Here is a 16251-nt window from a genome sequence, read left to right on the forward strand (position 1 = left end):
TTACAATTTAAAATAACTGTTTTCTATGTGAATATATTGTACAATGTAATTGATTCCTTTGATCAAAGCTGAATCTTCAGCATCATTACTCCAGTCTTTAGTGTCACATTATCCTCCAGAAATCATTCTTATGCTGATCTGATGATCAAAAACATTTCTAATTATTGTCAACGTTTAAAAATGTTTTGCTGCATTATATATATTTTTGTGCCTAGGATGCTTTGTTGAATAGAAAGTTCACTGAACAGCATTTATCTGAAAAAAAAAATTTTTTTACATTATAAATGTCTTTTCTGTCACTTTAGATTGATTTAATGCCATCCTTGCCAAATAAAAATATGAATATGAATTTTCTTTTTTTGCACATATCATAACCTTGTTAATGGCAATGCATCATAAATACATTAAGTAGCAAAAAAAAAAACAGTTTTCATCAGTGATAAAAATAAGAAATGTTTCTTGACTGGATTAATAATGCTGAAAAATCATATTTGCCATAATGAATATAAATTACATTTTAAAATATATTCAAACAGAATCAATTATTTTAAATTTGATCAATAATTCACAATATTAAAATTTTTACTGTATTTTTAATCTAATAAACCTAACCTTGGTGAGCAGAAGACAGTGCTTATTAAAAAGCATTAAAAAAAAACATTTGGCCAACGGTTAAATCAATTTCTGTATGTAAATGTACTGTATATAAACAAAGTGCAATTATTATTTTAATGGTAGCACCATAAATAGACATAAAAGTATGCATGCATGTGCATATGCATCTATATTATAGGCTTAAGATGTAACAGGGTCCCTAGTCAAAAACATACTGGAAAAAGAAAAAAACTGGCAGGTGCACAACATATGGCTTAGATATGTAGGTATGTATTTTTAAGTGCTTAGTTATTGATGTTTAAGCTCTACATACAGCACACAGAGCCAGGACTGCTGGTAGCGAACTCCAGTGGCTGTCGCTGTCACTCCCTGAATGGTCTCGGTCAACAAGTGAACTTCAACAGACAGAGAGAGAATACAGTAAAACACATTCATGATTTTATTTAAAGACAGTGGTTCATCCATTAAGCTCATCCCCTGGACTGCTAGACTAGATGACCTGTGACCTTTGGGGCAGACGGCCCGCTGCTCACCGTTGGCCTCCTGTCCTCCGGCGTCTGTGAACAGAGCGTGCATGACCTCCTCTGCATTACAGCAGCCCTGGCCATCCATGGCCACATGTTCCAGCATTCTGCGCAGCACTTCATCCAGGGAGGATGCTCTCTCGTCCAGCAGGATGCTGGCCTGCGCCAAGAACCCATCCAGATCCCTGTGAGCTCTCACCTCCTCCTGGAAATCCACCAGCTTCACATACTGCAGCAGGAAAGAACAGCTCTAAAGGGGTCGCTTGGCAAGGAAAAGCCTGTATATCAATGATTCTTTGAATTTGGTTCTTCATTTAAACCAATTCTCAAGGCATTTGCATTACATTTACACATCATTTTATTCAAAGCGAACCCAATGGCATTGCTCACCAAAAACATCTGTGTTTGTTTGTAACATTATTAGATATTTATTTTCCTGGACCACCGAGTGATTCTGAATCAGTAAATCCATTAATTTATTTTTTATTATATATATATATATATATATATATATATATATATATATATATATATATATATATATATATATATATATATATATATATAATTTTAATTATTTTTAAATAAAACCAATTATTTTTAAATAAAAACCAAACAAACCAATTAATTGAAATAAATTACCCATTATTAATGGTATTGTTTGTGGCTTGCATATTGAATATGCATTATTTGATCAAAAATACAGTAAAAACTTGATGCTAAAAATTCAGCTCATAAATAGCAGAAATTTTAAAATAGAAAAGACATTTAAATATTATTTTTCCAAATTATTATATTATTGTATTATTGCACACATCCTTGATGAGCATGGAAGACTTGTCAGAATTAAAAGTGTACATTTATAATGTCTATGAGTTCCATCGCATTACTTTAGACCATAAAAATGAGAGCGATTCATGACCGAGAAAGCCCAACCATAAATACATCAATTAAACAACGGATGTAAATGATGAAAGAGCCTTAGTAAGAAAGCCTTACTCTTCTTGATGTATGCAGAAGGCCAAATCCTGAAGCATCAGCGTCTATTCATAGGAGGAGGGGGGGAAAGTGATAAATTGTTAAAACCCTTGTGCTGTTACATGGATGCATGAGTTTGAAGGACATAGCACTGAGCCAGGCCTCCCAGACGATGTGTTTTCATTCATTATCTCGGAGCCCTGAACCCTCTGTATTATGTCTCACTGGTTATAAATAGTCAAAGAGTCTCCAAGTCTGCAGCACAGACACGTCAGAAGAGCATTGTGGTCCCTGAACCCTGACACCGCAGTCACTTAAGAATAAGACCTGGCACAGCCTGCTTCCCCAGTGCCGTAAACACATCAGCCCAGATAGGAAAACAATACTGATTGTTTTTAAGGCCCGAAGTGAACACAGAGAATTTCTGCTGCAGATGGATGAGACTGCCGGGATCCTTCTATACCTCAGGCAACGATCACAATGATATATTTTATTTTTAGATTTTTGAAGTACTCCCAAAGAGAATTTTATCTGAGCCACAAACACACACAGATCCAAACCAGCGCTCAGATGCATCACACGCTCTGACCTGAGATGCTCGGCTGAACATTCGTCTCGTAGTGACTTCTGTCCGTCTGGACGGGGAGCGCGTCTCCTTTCCTCTGGATCTCTTCTCCGCTGTCCTCTGTTTCCGCGTCTCGCAGATCTGAGACATCACATGTCACAATAGAGCTCCTTAAGTAGGCCTTTCTTAGCTTTAAGATGATTATTATAATCTCATTTCCCTGCCTAACTGGGTTTGACGTGACCTTTTGCAGCTGGTAGATGAAATATAGCACTGTGCATTTGTATATGGAGGCTGAGAGGTGTTCACTTCCTGTTCAATGAATCAAGCTCGTTTTCATCTCGAGCGTAGAAATATTTATTTAACGCTATTTATGGCATGACAGCAGATGCATCCCCCTCACAAAAAAATATATGCACCATCTGTTAAAGCTACACAATGCACCCATGGCCTCATAAAAGAGAAACCTGCACAAAACCAGGCACACGGAGCAATATAACCAAAGCTGTCCCAATAAATTCTTTCTTTGCATGGAAGAGTATAATCATGACATGAGCTAAACTACGTGAGGAATTAACTGAGGTTGCAGCTGTTGGGGTGATGCACTGTGAAGTCTGTTTACTCGCCGTCTGATGCTATTTACTGTGCGTTACGGTGAATTTGAGCCGGTTATATTTAATAAATTCATGATCGTATGATCAAGACGTTTCCGCTTAAAGTATTTATCACGTCAGATCTCACTCTCAGCCTTCGTAAACCTGTTTTGTTTGTCTGCCAGTTAACAGAGAGCTTGCTAACTGAACTTGACATGGTAAATCTTATTTAAATAATGTTTGGTTCTCACCCATCCTTTGGAACGGGTGGCCATTTCTTGTCTGCCCAGGTGATGAAGTGTCTGTGGAAGAAACAGGTCTCAAATGATCAACATAAACACTGTCGTGCACATGCATTTCTACATATATTTCAAGGTGAAGTAGACTGAAGTAGTTGAAGTCTTTGGTTCTTTTAATTGTGATGTTTTTGGCTCACATTTAACTAAAACCCACCAATTCACGTTCTCAACAAATTTGAATATGTTGACATGCCAATCAGCTCATCAACTCAAAACACCTGCAAAGTTTTCCTGAGCCTTCAAAGTGGTCTCTCAGTTTGGTTCACTCGGCTACACAATCATGGGGAAGACTGCTGATCTGACAGTTGTCCAGAAGACAATCATTGACACCCTTCACAAGGAGGGTAAGATGCAAACATTCATTGCCAAAGAAGCTGGCTGTTCACAGAGTGCTGTATCCAAGCATGTTAACAGAAAGTTGAGTAGAAGGAAAAAGTGTGGAAGAAAAAGATGCACAACCAACCGAGAGAACTGCAGCATTATGAGGATTGTCAAGAGAAATCGATTCAAGAATTTGAGTGAACTTCACAAGGAATGGATTGAGACTGGGGTCAAGGCATCAAGAGCCACCACACACAGACATGTCGAGAAATTTGCTGAACCACAGACAACATCAGAGGAGTCTTACACGGGCTGAGGAGAAGAAAAACTGGACTGTTTCCCAGTGGTGAAAAGTCCTCTTTTCAGATGAGAGCAAGTTTTGTATTTCATTAGGAAACCAAGCTCCTAGAGTCTGGAGGAAGGGTGGAGAAGCTCATAGCCCAAGCTGCTTGAAGTCCAGTATTAAGTTTCCACAGTCTGAGATGATTTGGAGTACAATGTCATCTGCTGGTGTTGGTCCATTGTGTTTTTTGAAAACCAAAGTCACTGCACCTGTTTACCAAGAAATCTTGGAGCACTTCATGCTTCCTTCTGCTGACCAGCTTTTTGAAGATACTGATTTCATTGTCCAGCAGGATTTGGCCACAAATGGCCTGCCCACACTGCCAAAAGCACCAAAAGTTGGTTAAATGACCATGGTGTTGGTCTGATTGACTGGCCAGCAAACTCACCAGCTCTGAACTCCTACCAAGTATTGAGTACATGTACAATAAATAAATATACTTCCCAGAAGGCCAACAATTCACAAAATGGTGTGGTTTTTTTGGTCTTATGAAGTATTCTAATTTGTTGAGATTGTGAATTGGTGGGGTTTTGTTAAATGTGAGCCAAAATCATCACAATTAAAAGAACCAAAGACTTAAACTACTTCAGTATGTGTGCATTTAATTGACTTAATACACAAGTTTCACAATGTGAGTTGAATTACTGAAACAAATGAACTTTTCCACGACATCCTAATTTATTGAGATGCACCTGTAAATTCAGGATTGTGACTTTCACCCAAACACTTACTCTAGGCCCTCAAAGAGACTGGGATTTCATGGAAAATCTTTGAAATTCATCCAATTTACACCAGCCCTGATAGCGTCATGCATGGAAGGCTTATGGCCACATATTTTCTTCAGGGTGGATGGGATAAAGAGGTCATTCTCTGCTCAAAAACATATCACGGACTAGAGGATATTCTTAGCACATGTGTTTACATCTCCAATGACTGGAGCTTCACCATCATCCCGCCATCTTTAATTTAACAGACAACTTGCTCTGTTTCTATTAGTCCTCAGATTAGACGCTTCACGCCTCAGGGGATATTGCAACCCCACAGGCTTGGACAAATGGATTCAGTTATATCTTTGTGACAAATGATCATTTGTTGCACAGGAACGCTTGCTAAATAATAAATAAATAATTAGATGTGCTGCAAAAACGGGGATGACGTGAGTCTTGTAATGGCTGGACATCCACGCTGTGTGACAACACAGTCTCTTGAGAGTCCTTAATAGATGCCTTAAAGCGATGTCCTGTGTTCAACACAGCTTAAGATCTAGAGACAGCATCTGCAGCAAGCAGCCAAAGAAAATAATAAAGCAATATCACAAGAGAAAGAGTCTGTTATGACCACATTAGGCCGTAGGCACGAGGCTAATCACAGCTAATCACTCTCGCAAGTGTGAAATTGCATTTGATATGCATAGATTGAGCAAGCAAATATGGAAATAAGTAAGGGAAAGCAGAGAAGCATCTCAAAGACTGTTTGTGAGTGGATCTAGTACTGCTAGCTATGAGCCAAACCACTATACATTATCAGCAAAAACAGTAAATATTTGAAATATTTTGCTATTCAAAATAACGTTTTTTTTTATTAGAATATATTTTAAAATGTCAATTATTCCTGCGATTTCAAAGCTGAATTTTTAGCATCATTTCTCCAGCCACATGATCCATCAGAAATCATTATGATATTCTGCTTTTCTGCTAAAAAAACATCTATTATTATTATTATTATGTTGAAAACAGCTAAGTAGGTTTCTTCGATGAACAGGAAGTTCAGGAGAACAGCATTTATCTGAAATAGAAATCTTTGGTAACATTATAAATGTCGTTATCAAGACTTTTACTTACAGATTACTTACAAATAGTAGTCCCTTACTAATTACAATTCACATGACACAGTTAGAAACATAATCTGCTTTATAAAATGTAGTCTGACTACTTTTTTGATTACTTTTAGATTAATTAAATTAACTTGTTCATCACATAGACTTGAATGGGATTATTGTGTGCAATATTAATGAAAAACATTAAACAGCACAAAGAAAATGAAAACATATTTCCGTATTTGTCACCAACATCATGGAATGCATGAAACATTACATTACAGCAGGGTTTCCCAAACTGTATGTAAGTGGTGGGATCAATTAAGACTGGTTTTGTTGTCCAGGCTCACAAATGTGGTTGTGTATCAGTTGTTAACTTGAAAAGTCCCAGTGTTGTTATCATCAGCAGCACTCAGCTAATCAAACTCCACAACATCTTTAAATCTGATCATGTTTTCACTGCCGTCATGTAAAGCATGCAAACATATTTTGCTGACTATGCCAAATGCATCCCCTCTCTCTTGTTGTGATCTTTCTCTGCCGCTTGCCTCACTAGACTTCCTGTTGGCAGCCCGCTGACTTCCTGTTGCTGACTGTGCTGTCCTGTGCTGTTGACAGAAATAATAGTTCCATGAAAAGCTCTGTACCTTTTACAGGAACCACAGTAAATGGGAACTGACCCCAAATTAGTTGGGCCGTTCCTTAAGGACGGACAGGCAGAATATACTCAATAACCAATGCAATCAGCAGGAAACAATGAAGATTGATGTGAGAGATTAATTCTGTCAATCTCATGCTTTATTATTATTATTATTATTATTATTATTATTATTATTATTATTATTATTCAGGATTTGTTAGTCATTTCAATGCAATCATGTTTATTTGGAATATACAGATCATGAGATTTGCTTTGCATGTGAAAAAAATGTGCAATTTTGTTATATTAGCAGCTGAATCCTGTGCCTGACTCGTTCTTACACCAATGTACATCCAACTATATGTAACACGTACATTGGCTAAAAACTAGTTAGAGTTCTTAAAGATCTGAGAAAATAATCCAGTATTTCTCAACATTTCCAAGTGTTATGCTACTGTCTGTAACTGTTGACTGTTTTTATTGCATTGTCTATTTTTCTAAAAGCGTATCATCACTGTACCATATGCATAATAGGAATCAATGATAATGCACAATGGATTAAAAAGAGAAGCCTTTCTCTTGCCAGGTAATTTTCCAAATCTAAGCACGTTCAAGCAGAGCAAATGATTTTACAAATGACCTATGAAGAGACAAACTAATAGTGTGCATACAGTAAGTGTGCACAACTCTGTCCACTTACAGGTCTCCATCCCACTGAGCATGACTTGACTATCCCAGCATCTAATCAAGTCTCCAAGTTTACAGAGTTGATAAAACAGCTCAACTTACCGGTCGGAATAAAATGAAGCACTTCTTTGCTTTCCATCATTTTCCTCAGAAGTGCAGCCCATCAACCCATCACAAAGTTTACTGTGTGTCTGCTCACAGCTGTACCTTTAACCTCAGCCAGCACTTGAGTCTACAGTGAGTGGAGTGCAGTGAAACAGGGCGGGTTTGCTCTGCTTCTGGGTCCCAGTGCCTATCAGACACTAGACACGACTAAAACCCAACACATCTCAAGATATTAGCTCTTATTAAAGCCATTTATAACGACAGTGAAGAACTTTACTGGAATGGTAAAATAAAATAAAAACATTTCAGGGATATGCAGAGAGTAAGTATGGAATTTCTGGGTTATGTTTTTCATTAACACAAAAAAAAAAAGAAAAAAAAAAGAAAAAAATAAAAGAAAATATATATATATATATATATATATATATATATATATATATATATATATATATACACACTGTAACACAAAAACACAGATACTGTATTTTTTTTTAAAGTGAGGTCTCTCCTTCAAGGCTGCATTTATTTGATAAAAAAGGAAATATTGTGAAATGTTATTAAAATTTAAAACAACAGTTTTCTCTTTTGATATACTTTAAAACATAATTTATTTCTGTCATAATTTATTTATTTCTCTTAAACTGTATACTGTTATTTAGGAATTCTATTTTAAATTAATGCTGTTCTTTTATTATTATTTTATTTTATTTTTTTGCTTTTTTTAATGAATCTAATAATCCTGAAAAAAAAGTATCACATCAAAAAAAAAAAAAAAAAAAAAAAAAAAATAATAATAATAATAATAATAATATATATATATATATATATATATATATATATATATATATATATATATATATATATATATATATATATATATATATATATATATATTAAGCAGCTAAAACTGTTTTCAACATTGATAATAAATCAACATGTGTGACCATGGACCACAAAAACAGACATAAGGGTAATTTTTATTATTATTATTATTATTTAAATTAGATTTATATATAATTTGAAAGCTGAATAATAATAAAATAATACAATAATAATAATAATAATAATAATAATAATAATAATAATAAATACTTTCCATTGATGTATGGTTTGTTAGGACCTGACAATATTTGGCCGAGATACAACTATTTGAAAATCTGGAATCTGAGGGTGCAAAAAAACAAAAAAAACAAATAAATATCTAAATGACAATAAAATCGCCTTTAAAGTTGTCCAAATTAGCGATGCATATTACTTATGAAATATCGATCTATCTATCTATCTATAGACTGTATCATATTGTTTGTCAACACAATTTCTAGAGAGATTTACATAGAATAAGATATTTAGTCCAAACTGAGCCCTGCACTTGGTCTGCCTGAAACATCTGACTATAAACTAACTTTCATGAATTAAACAATTTCTTAAAAGCAGTCTTAAATGTGAGAGTGGATATGAATGTGAATTAATGCAGGATAAGTCATGGCAAGGTGGAAGGATAATTAAAATTTGCGGTCGAGATCATGCTACCAGTCCATGGAGAAATTAACCTGGCATCACACCAGTAATAACTCTAATCTGCTCAATTTGGTAAATTTACACAAAGCCGCTGTTGAATAACTGAAGAATATCCTCTTTAATAATATTCAAAGTGACCTGCACATGTGGAGTAACAAATACTGTAACAATCTGACAAAATCAGAAGATAAACTAGCAAAACTAAATTTAGTTTTGATTTGCCATCAACTTTCTTCATATCATATTTTGAGTAAAGCCCAGAAGGTTTACTGAATCAGAATAGAGTGAATTAAGAGCATAACATATAAAATGAAGCAAATGACAGTGTACTCAACATTATTTATTTTTATTTATAAAACTGTTATTATTTCACAGCTTATACAAATAAATAAATAAATAAATCTGTGATGTTCACCCCTCCCTCTTTCATTCCTTCATTGGTGCTTTCCATTGAATTCCTTTAGAATAATGTAATCATTCATGGCATACCTGCTAATTATTTTTGTAGAGGTTAGATGCCTTGTAAACCTTGATTTTCTGGTCTAAACTTACATCAAAGAGGTGCTTTCACAAAACACCTCCGGCGCTCTGTTAAATGTTAGTGAGTCCTAAGCATGATGCCAGAAAAACATGCAATGTGGCAGTAAAAGTTGTTGGTGGGCATGTTAATGTACAGGCCTCAGGTATACAGAGGTATCCTCCTGAAGCGTAGCAGTGTGTTACGCCTCTGGATGCTGCTAGGGGGCGACACACAGAAACAATAAGACAGGATTCGTAATTATATGACTCAAACACCAGCTCAACCAACAGTTATCACATTACTTCAAGTCATCCTGCGAGTATTTTGTTTAATAACAGGGTTGCATACATACATGCATAATTAAACTTGTGTACTGGATCATTTGTATAGAAAATAAACTCTTTGTTCTCTAGAATATTCCATTTGTTCACTAGCAATGTATATATACACGTGCATACTGGAGAGTTTTTTTTTTCACCATAGTGGCATTTAAACACAACTCCAATTATGTATTGTGCAAAAGGAATAGTTCACCCAAAATGTATTTACTGTACAGTATATCCCCCAGTATAATACTGCAAATTCCATTTACAGTAAGTAACTGTAATACCCTTTGCATTATGGGAATTTTATAATGCTAAATAGATGCTCTGTAGTGAATGGGTGCCGTCAGAATTAGAGTCCAAACAGCTGATTAAAACAAAACAATAATCCACAGCACTCCACTTAACATCTGGAGAAGACAAAAGCTGTGTGTTTGTAGGAAACAAACCCATCGTTATGGAGTTTTAAATCCAAATAGTTTCTAATTGCTAAGATATGAGTCCATAATCCATAATATTGCTTTCTCCAGTGGTTTTGTCTGAATCAGGAGAGAAATCTGCACAGTGTAAAATCAGTCGTAAACAGCTCTAAACGAATAAGTGGGTGGATTTTGATGTGATAAACAACAGAAGATTAACTTTATCATCAGAGGAAGCATTATAATGAATTATTGAGAAGAAAAGGTTTAAATCTAAAACGTCTTGATGGATTTATTTCTTACAAACACACATCTTTTCCCCAAGATGTTAACTGATGGACTGGAGTAGTGTGAAATACTTGTGGATCATTGTGATGTTTCTATCAGCTGTTTGGATTCATTTTGACGGCACCCATTCACTGCTAGCTCTTGCGCATTTGGGATGACACACTTTGGGATGCCTCACAATCTCACGCTTCCCAACTTAATCTCATGCCAAGTTACAAGACATTGCGAAATAAATAGCTGAATCTGCTCATGAGGTCCTCTGACCAGCACTGGACTGGAGAAATAAGAAATCTGACTCGTAATAACGCCGTTTTCTAAAAAGTTTCCAAAAAAAAGTGAGTTTCTAAAAAGTGCTAGTGTTCTAGAGTAAGACTAGGTCCAAGTATTTGGGTATTTGCATTATAACATTCTAAATTACTTGGAACCTCAAATATTTTTTATCAATACATGTCATCAATATGTCACTCCATCCAGGCAAACAGAGTGGCATCTCAAACATCAGTCCAGAGTTTGTTTTTTAAATGAAAATGAAGAAAATATAATAAAAGTGGTCACTGATTATGCTATTATTGCATATATCAGATGTGCCATATTTCATCTTATAATTTAACATCATTAAAAAAAAAAAAAAAAAAAAAAAAGATTTTTAAAGTCTGTGTCTTTGAAAGGTTCAAAGATATATGAACAATAACTTTTGAGAAATCAGCCAGAAGTTGAAGAATCCTCTAAGATTTTAGTGAATGTCAACAGTGCCCTCTACTGATGTAGAGCCAAAGGACCTCGAAGTAATTTATTAATGCAGACTGATTTTAATTTACAGGAGTGGTTTTCTATCCTCTGGACCCTTGGGACTGCACTTTTTCTTTCTCTTCCTAACACAGATCAGATCATCAGCTCATTAGCAGATATTAACATACAAATGTGCTGTAAGTCGCCATGGATTGAAGACCAATGGTTGCCTGAGAGCCAAAATAGACTCTAAAAAACACATTGTGTAGTGAAAGCAGCTTTGAGCACTCAAACGCTTCTTAAATTTAGAGTTCAGAAAAGAAAAAGCAACACATGAATCGGCTATACTGAGACACTCTGCTGCATCAGACATGAAGGACAATTATCACCATTCCAGATCTGCACTTTTTACACAGACTCTGTTAAAACTGTTCATTGTCCAGTCCGGCTCCTGAAGGGCCACTTTTTTTATTGTATTTTTTTTTTTTTTTCATTTTTTTTTTTTTTACTTCTAACCTGCTCCAACAAACCTGTCTGGATGTTTCTGGTAATCCTGAGAAAGAGTGCTTCATACAGTATTTAAAAGACTGCATCCTTCCTTTATTAGTCCTTCTGAGGCTGTCTGCAATCACTCCACGAGAATACTGTTAATATTATAATATATATTTATATATTGTATATATAAATTTTAATATTTATATAACTCCTTTTGTGTATCAGTGCTCATGAAACTTTTAGTGTTTTACATAATGGACAGTTTAGCATTACGTGATCCATTTACAACAAATCAGAACAAAACACAATGCATACATCTACAGGATCTTTTTTTTTTTTTTGGTCTTGCATCACAATAAAATTGCCGCGAATCTCTGCTCGAGTGCGGAAAATAATGTGCGGGAGCGCGAATCTCTGCTCGAGCACTGAATATAATGTGCGGGAGCGCGAATCTCTGCTCGAGCACGGAATATAATGTGCGGAGCGTGAATCTCTGCTTGAGCACGGAATATAATGTGCGGGAGCGCGAATCTCTGATCGAGCACGGAATATAATGTGCGGGAGCGCGAATCTCCGCTCGAGCACGGAATATAATGTGCGGGAGCCCGAATCTCTGCTCGAGCGCGATATATAATGTGGAGCGAGAATCTCTGCTTGAGCACGGAATATAATGTGCTGGAGCGCGAATCTCTGCTCGAGCACTGAATATAATGTGCGGGAGCGCGAATCTCTGCTCGAGTGCGGAAAATAATGTGCGGGAGCGCGAATCTCTGATCGAGCACGGAATATAATGTGCGGGAGCGCGAATCTCTGCTCGAGCACGGAATATAATGTGCGGGAGCGCGAATCCCTGATCGAGCACGGAATATAATGTGCGGGAGCGCGAATCTCTGCTTGAGCACGGAATATAATGTGCGGGAGCGCGAATCTCTGCTCAAGCACGGAATATAATGTGCGGGAGCCCGAATCTCTGCTCGAGCGCGATATATAATGTGCGGAGCGTGAATCTCTGCTTGAGCGCGATATATAATGTGCAGAGTGCGAATCTCTCTGCTCCAGTGCGGAATATAGCTAATCTCTCTGCTCGCGCGAGTGAACTGGGCGCGCTCTCAGATACACGTTGCTCTTGTAAGAATTTTATCTGGGCTGGCTCAGAGAGCCTGAACTTAAAACTTGTTCAGTGCAATCGCGATCATCTTTGTGAACCGGTTGAACTAGTTCACCAAATCGAACTGAATCGTTTTAAATGGTTCGCGTCTCCAATAAGCATTAATCCACAAATGACTTAAACTTAAATTTTTTAATGTGGCTGACACTCCCTCTGAGTCAGAATAAACCAATATCCCTGAGTTCATTTACTCAAACAGTACACTGACTGAACTGCTTTAAAGACAGAACTGAAGATGAACACCGAGCAGAGCCAGATGACAAACGAACACGCCCATTGCTGGACCTGTTCTCGTTCTCGAGTCAAGAACCGGTTTGCTTCGGTTTTCGGATCACCAGTACACTGAACCGAAAACCGTTTCTTTCAGACGCGTCCGATTTGAGAACCGATGAACTGATGATACTGGGCATGCTATAATTTTTCAAGTATTTTGTTAAACATCGGAAAGTGTGATAAAATAACTATATTTTATTTTGCTATTTATTTATTTTTTTAAGATGAATGTTTCTAATCTATATTTTGTAGATTATGTATAGGCCAAAGGAGTTTTCAGGGAAGTCAAGAGCTGGTTGCATCGATTTTCGGATCACCAGTATACTGAACCGGGAACCGTTTCTGTCGGACACGTCTGATTCGAGAACCGAGGAGCTGATGATACTGCACATGCATCAGCGTGAAGCAGACTGACTCACAGAGAGTCTTAAACTAACTGATTCTTTTGGTGATTGATTCTGAACTGATTCTGTGCTAATGTTATGAGCGCAGGTAGGGCTGGGCGATATGGAGCAAAAAATATATCTCGATATCTTTATAGGAAAAATAACCCCCCCAAAACTACTGCAAAAACAAATATGCCAAATATTACGTTTAGGGCCCTATGAAACGTTTAATTTTTTTCTTCACCATATGTTTTTGTTACCTTATTCTGTGCTTTAGCATATGTCATTTTTTTAAATGCATAAAAACAACTTAATTAGTAAAAACAATTCTTAAAATAGCCTTATGTGAAATGTTTTTTTTTTCCCTTCAGAAATTCTGTCTATTTACATTTTTCTGGTTATCAACTGAAGGCATAAAACATTCATGTATTTGATCTTTTAATTATTTAAAATTAAGCAAACTTTATTTTTTGGTGAACAAAGGGGATTTACTATTAAAAATAAAACATGGAAGAAATGTTGTGTGATTGTTCCTTAAAAAATTCGTTTCATTTTAATAGTAGTAATAGTGGGCTATGTACATTCTGCTGAACAATAGTAATAGATTTCTGGCAAAATACTTTTATTTTGACGGGTTTACCGTTACAGTTCTGTGTATGTGGTACTAGAGTCTAGGATGTGATATGAGTTTTACTCAAAACAAACTGTCAGATGCTCATGAACTGACTCTCAGTGCAGTTCTGGAGATGTTCCTCATGTGTTCACATCTTTATAAGTGAGAGGAAAGACGCTGAAATCACCGCAGCGTCCAGCGGACTTCCGTGTGTTTAATGAAGGAAGACGCGCTTTTTACGACTGGATTCCGCAATTCGTCCGTGTTTTCTGCATCGCGGAAATCATTGGGCCATACAGTAGACATCTGCCTGCTGTTCGCCCGACGCCTTAAAACCGAAGTATCTCCATATAATGGAGCCAGTTGTCCTTTTTTGTTAAACTTTTTTTTAGACTAGTTCTCTACACGAGAGAGGAGGGGGGGACAAAAGCAATGAGGCGGGGGGCAAGCGAGCGGGGGCGAGCACAGCACAAAGAAGGCAAACAAGCAAAGTGGCAGAATCAGAATTAAATATAAACAATCGATATATGTCAAAATCCATATCGTGTTTAAAAAATATCTCGATATATTTTAAATATCGAGAAGCGCGGGTAAACCGGCTTGAATGAAGGGCAATCTGGTGAAACGTAAATTCATTTAATAACAAATACATCGCAATGGATTATGTATAGTAGGTGGATCATGGTTTATGCGCTGATGACACCTAATTTATTTACTTTATATCTTCAAGACTTAAATCCTCATATGCACATTATTGCAGTTACTGTATTTGGGTGCGTTCTTGCAAAACTTAATTGTAAACTTTTCATGATTATGAGGTTTATAACTGACTAAAGTAATGATTACTGACTTTATATATTTGAATTTTTGATAGACTTGACCCTATTACATCATTATTACATACATTATATTCGGCGCTCAAGGGGAGAGATTCGCGCTCTGCACATTATATTCGGCGCTCCGCACATTATATTCGGCGCTCCGCACATTATATTCGGCGCTCCGCACATTATATTCGGCGCTCCGCACATTATATTCGCGCCCCGCACATTATATTCGGCGCTCCGCACATTATATTCGCGCCCCGCACATTATATTCCGGCTCCAGCGGAGAGATTGGCGCCCTGCACATTATATTCGGCGCTCGAGGAGAGAGATTCGCGCTCCGCACATTATATTCGGCGCTCCGCACATTATATTCGCGCCCCGCACATTATATTCCGGCTCCAGCGGAGAGATTGGCGCCCTGCACATTATATTCGGCGCTCGAGGAGAGAGATTCGCGCTCTGCACATTATATTCGGCGCTCAAGGGGAGAGATTCGCGCTCTGCACATTATATTCGGCGCTCCGCACATTATATTCGGCGCTCCGCACATTATATTCGCGCCCCGCACATTATATTCCGGCTCCAGCGGAGAGATTGGCGCCCTGCACATTATATTCGGCGCTCGAGGAGAGAGATTCGCGCTCCGCACATTATATTCGGTGCTCCGCACATTATATTCGGCGCTCCGTACATTATATTCGGCGCCGGAGCGGAGAGATTCGCGCCCCGCACATTATATTCCGCGCTCCAGCGGAGATTCGCGCTCCGTACATTATATTCGGCGCTCCGTACATTATATTCGGCGCTCCGTACATTATATTCGGGGCCAGAGCGGAGAGATTCGCGCCCCGCACATTATATTCGGCGCTCGAGGAGAGAGATTCGCGCTCCGCACATTATATTCGGCGCTCGACGCACATTATATTCGGCGCTCCAGCGGAGAGATTCGTGCTCCGTACATTATATTCGGCGCTCCGCACATTATATTCGGCGCCGGAGTGGAGAGATTCGCGCCCCGCACATTATATTCGGCGCTCGAGGAGAGAGATTCGCGCTCCGCACATTATATTCGGCGCTCCACGCACATTATATTCGGCGCTCCAGCGGAGAGATTCGCGCTCCGTACATTATATTCGGCGCTCGAGGAGAGAGATTTGCGCCCCGCACATTATATTCGGCGCTCGACGCACATTATATTCGGCGAT

At 37.6% G+C, this 16251-nt stretch overlaps 1 protein-coding gene across 4 annotated transcripts in view; it reads right to left on the minus strand.

Moving 5' to 3' along the window:
* LOC113114313 (sodium bicarbonate transporter-like protein 11) overlaps nucleotides 1-16251 on the minus strand; it is a 62670-nt gene that overhangs the window by 15750 nt on the left and 30669 nt on the right. For 2 of the 4 annotated variants that reach the window (XM_026281223.1, XM_026281221.1), the window contains exons 1-6: nucleotides 7484-7814; nucleotides 3527-3577; nucleotides 2707-2823; nucleotides 2139-2182; nucleotides 1149-1368; nucleotides 929-1010 (exon numbers count right to left, since the gene is read on the minus strand). In XM_026281223.1, coding sequence (XP_026137008.1) covers nucleotides 929-1010; nucleotides 1149-1368; nucleotides 2139-2182; nucleotides 2707-2823; nucleotides 3527-3577; nucleotides 7484-7523 — 554 coding nt within the window. In that variant the 5' untranslated portion in view covers nucleotides 7524-7814. Of the gene's footprint in view, nucleotides 1-928; nucleotides 1011-1148; nucleotides 1369-2138; nucleotides 2183-2706; nucleotides 2824-3526; nucleotides 3578-7483; nucleotides 7815-16251 lie in introns of those variants that run through there. The other 2 variants (XM_026281224.1, XM_026281222.1) reach the window with 1 other exon arrangement.

Source organism: Carassius auratus, chromosome 14 (genome assembly GCF_003368295.1).
Source record: "Carassius auratus strain Wakin chromosome 14, ASM336829v1, whole genome shotgun sequence".
Lineage (NCBI taxonomy): Eukaryota > Metazoa > Chordata > Actinopteri > Cypriniformes > Cyprinidae > Carassius > Carassius auratus.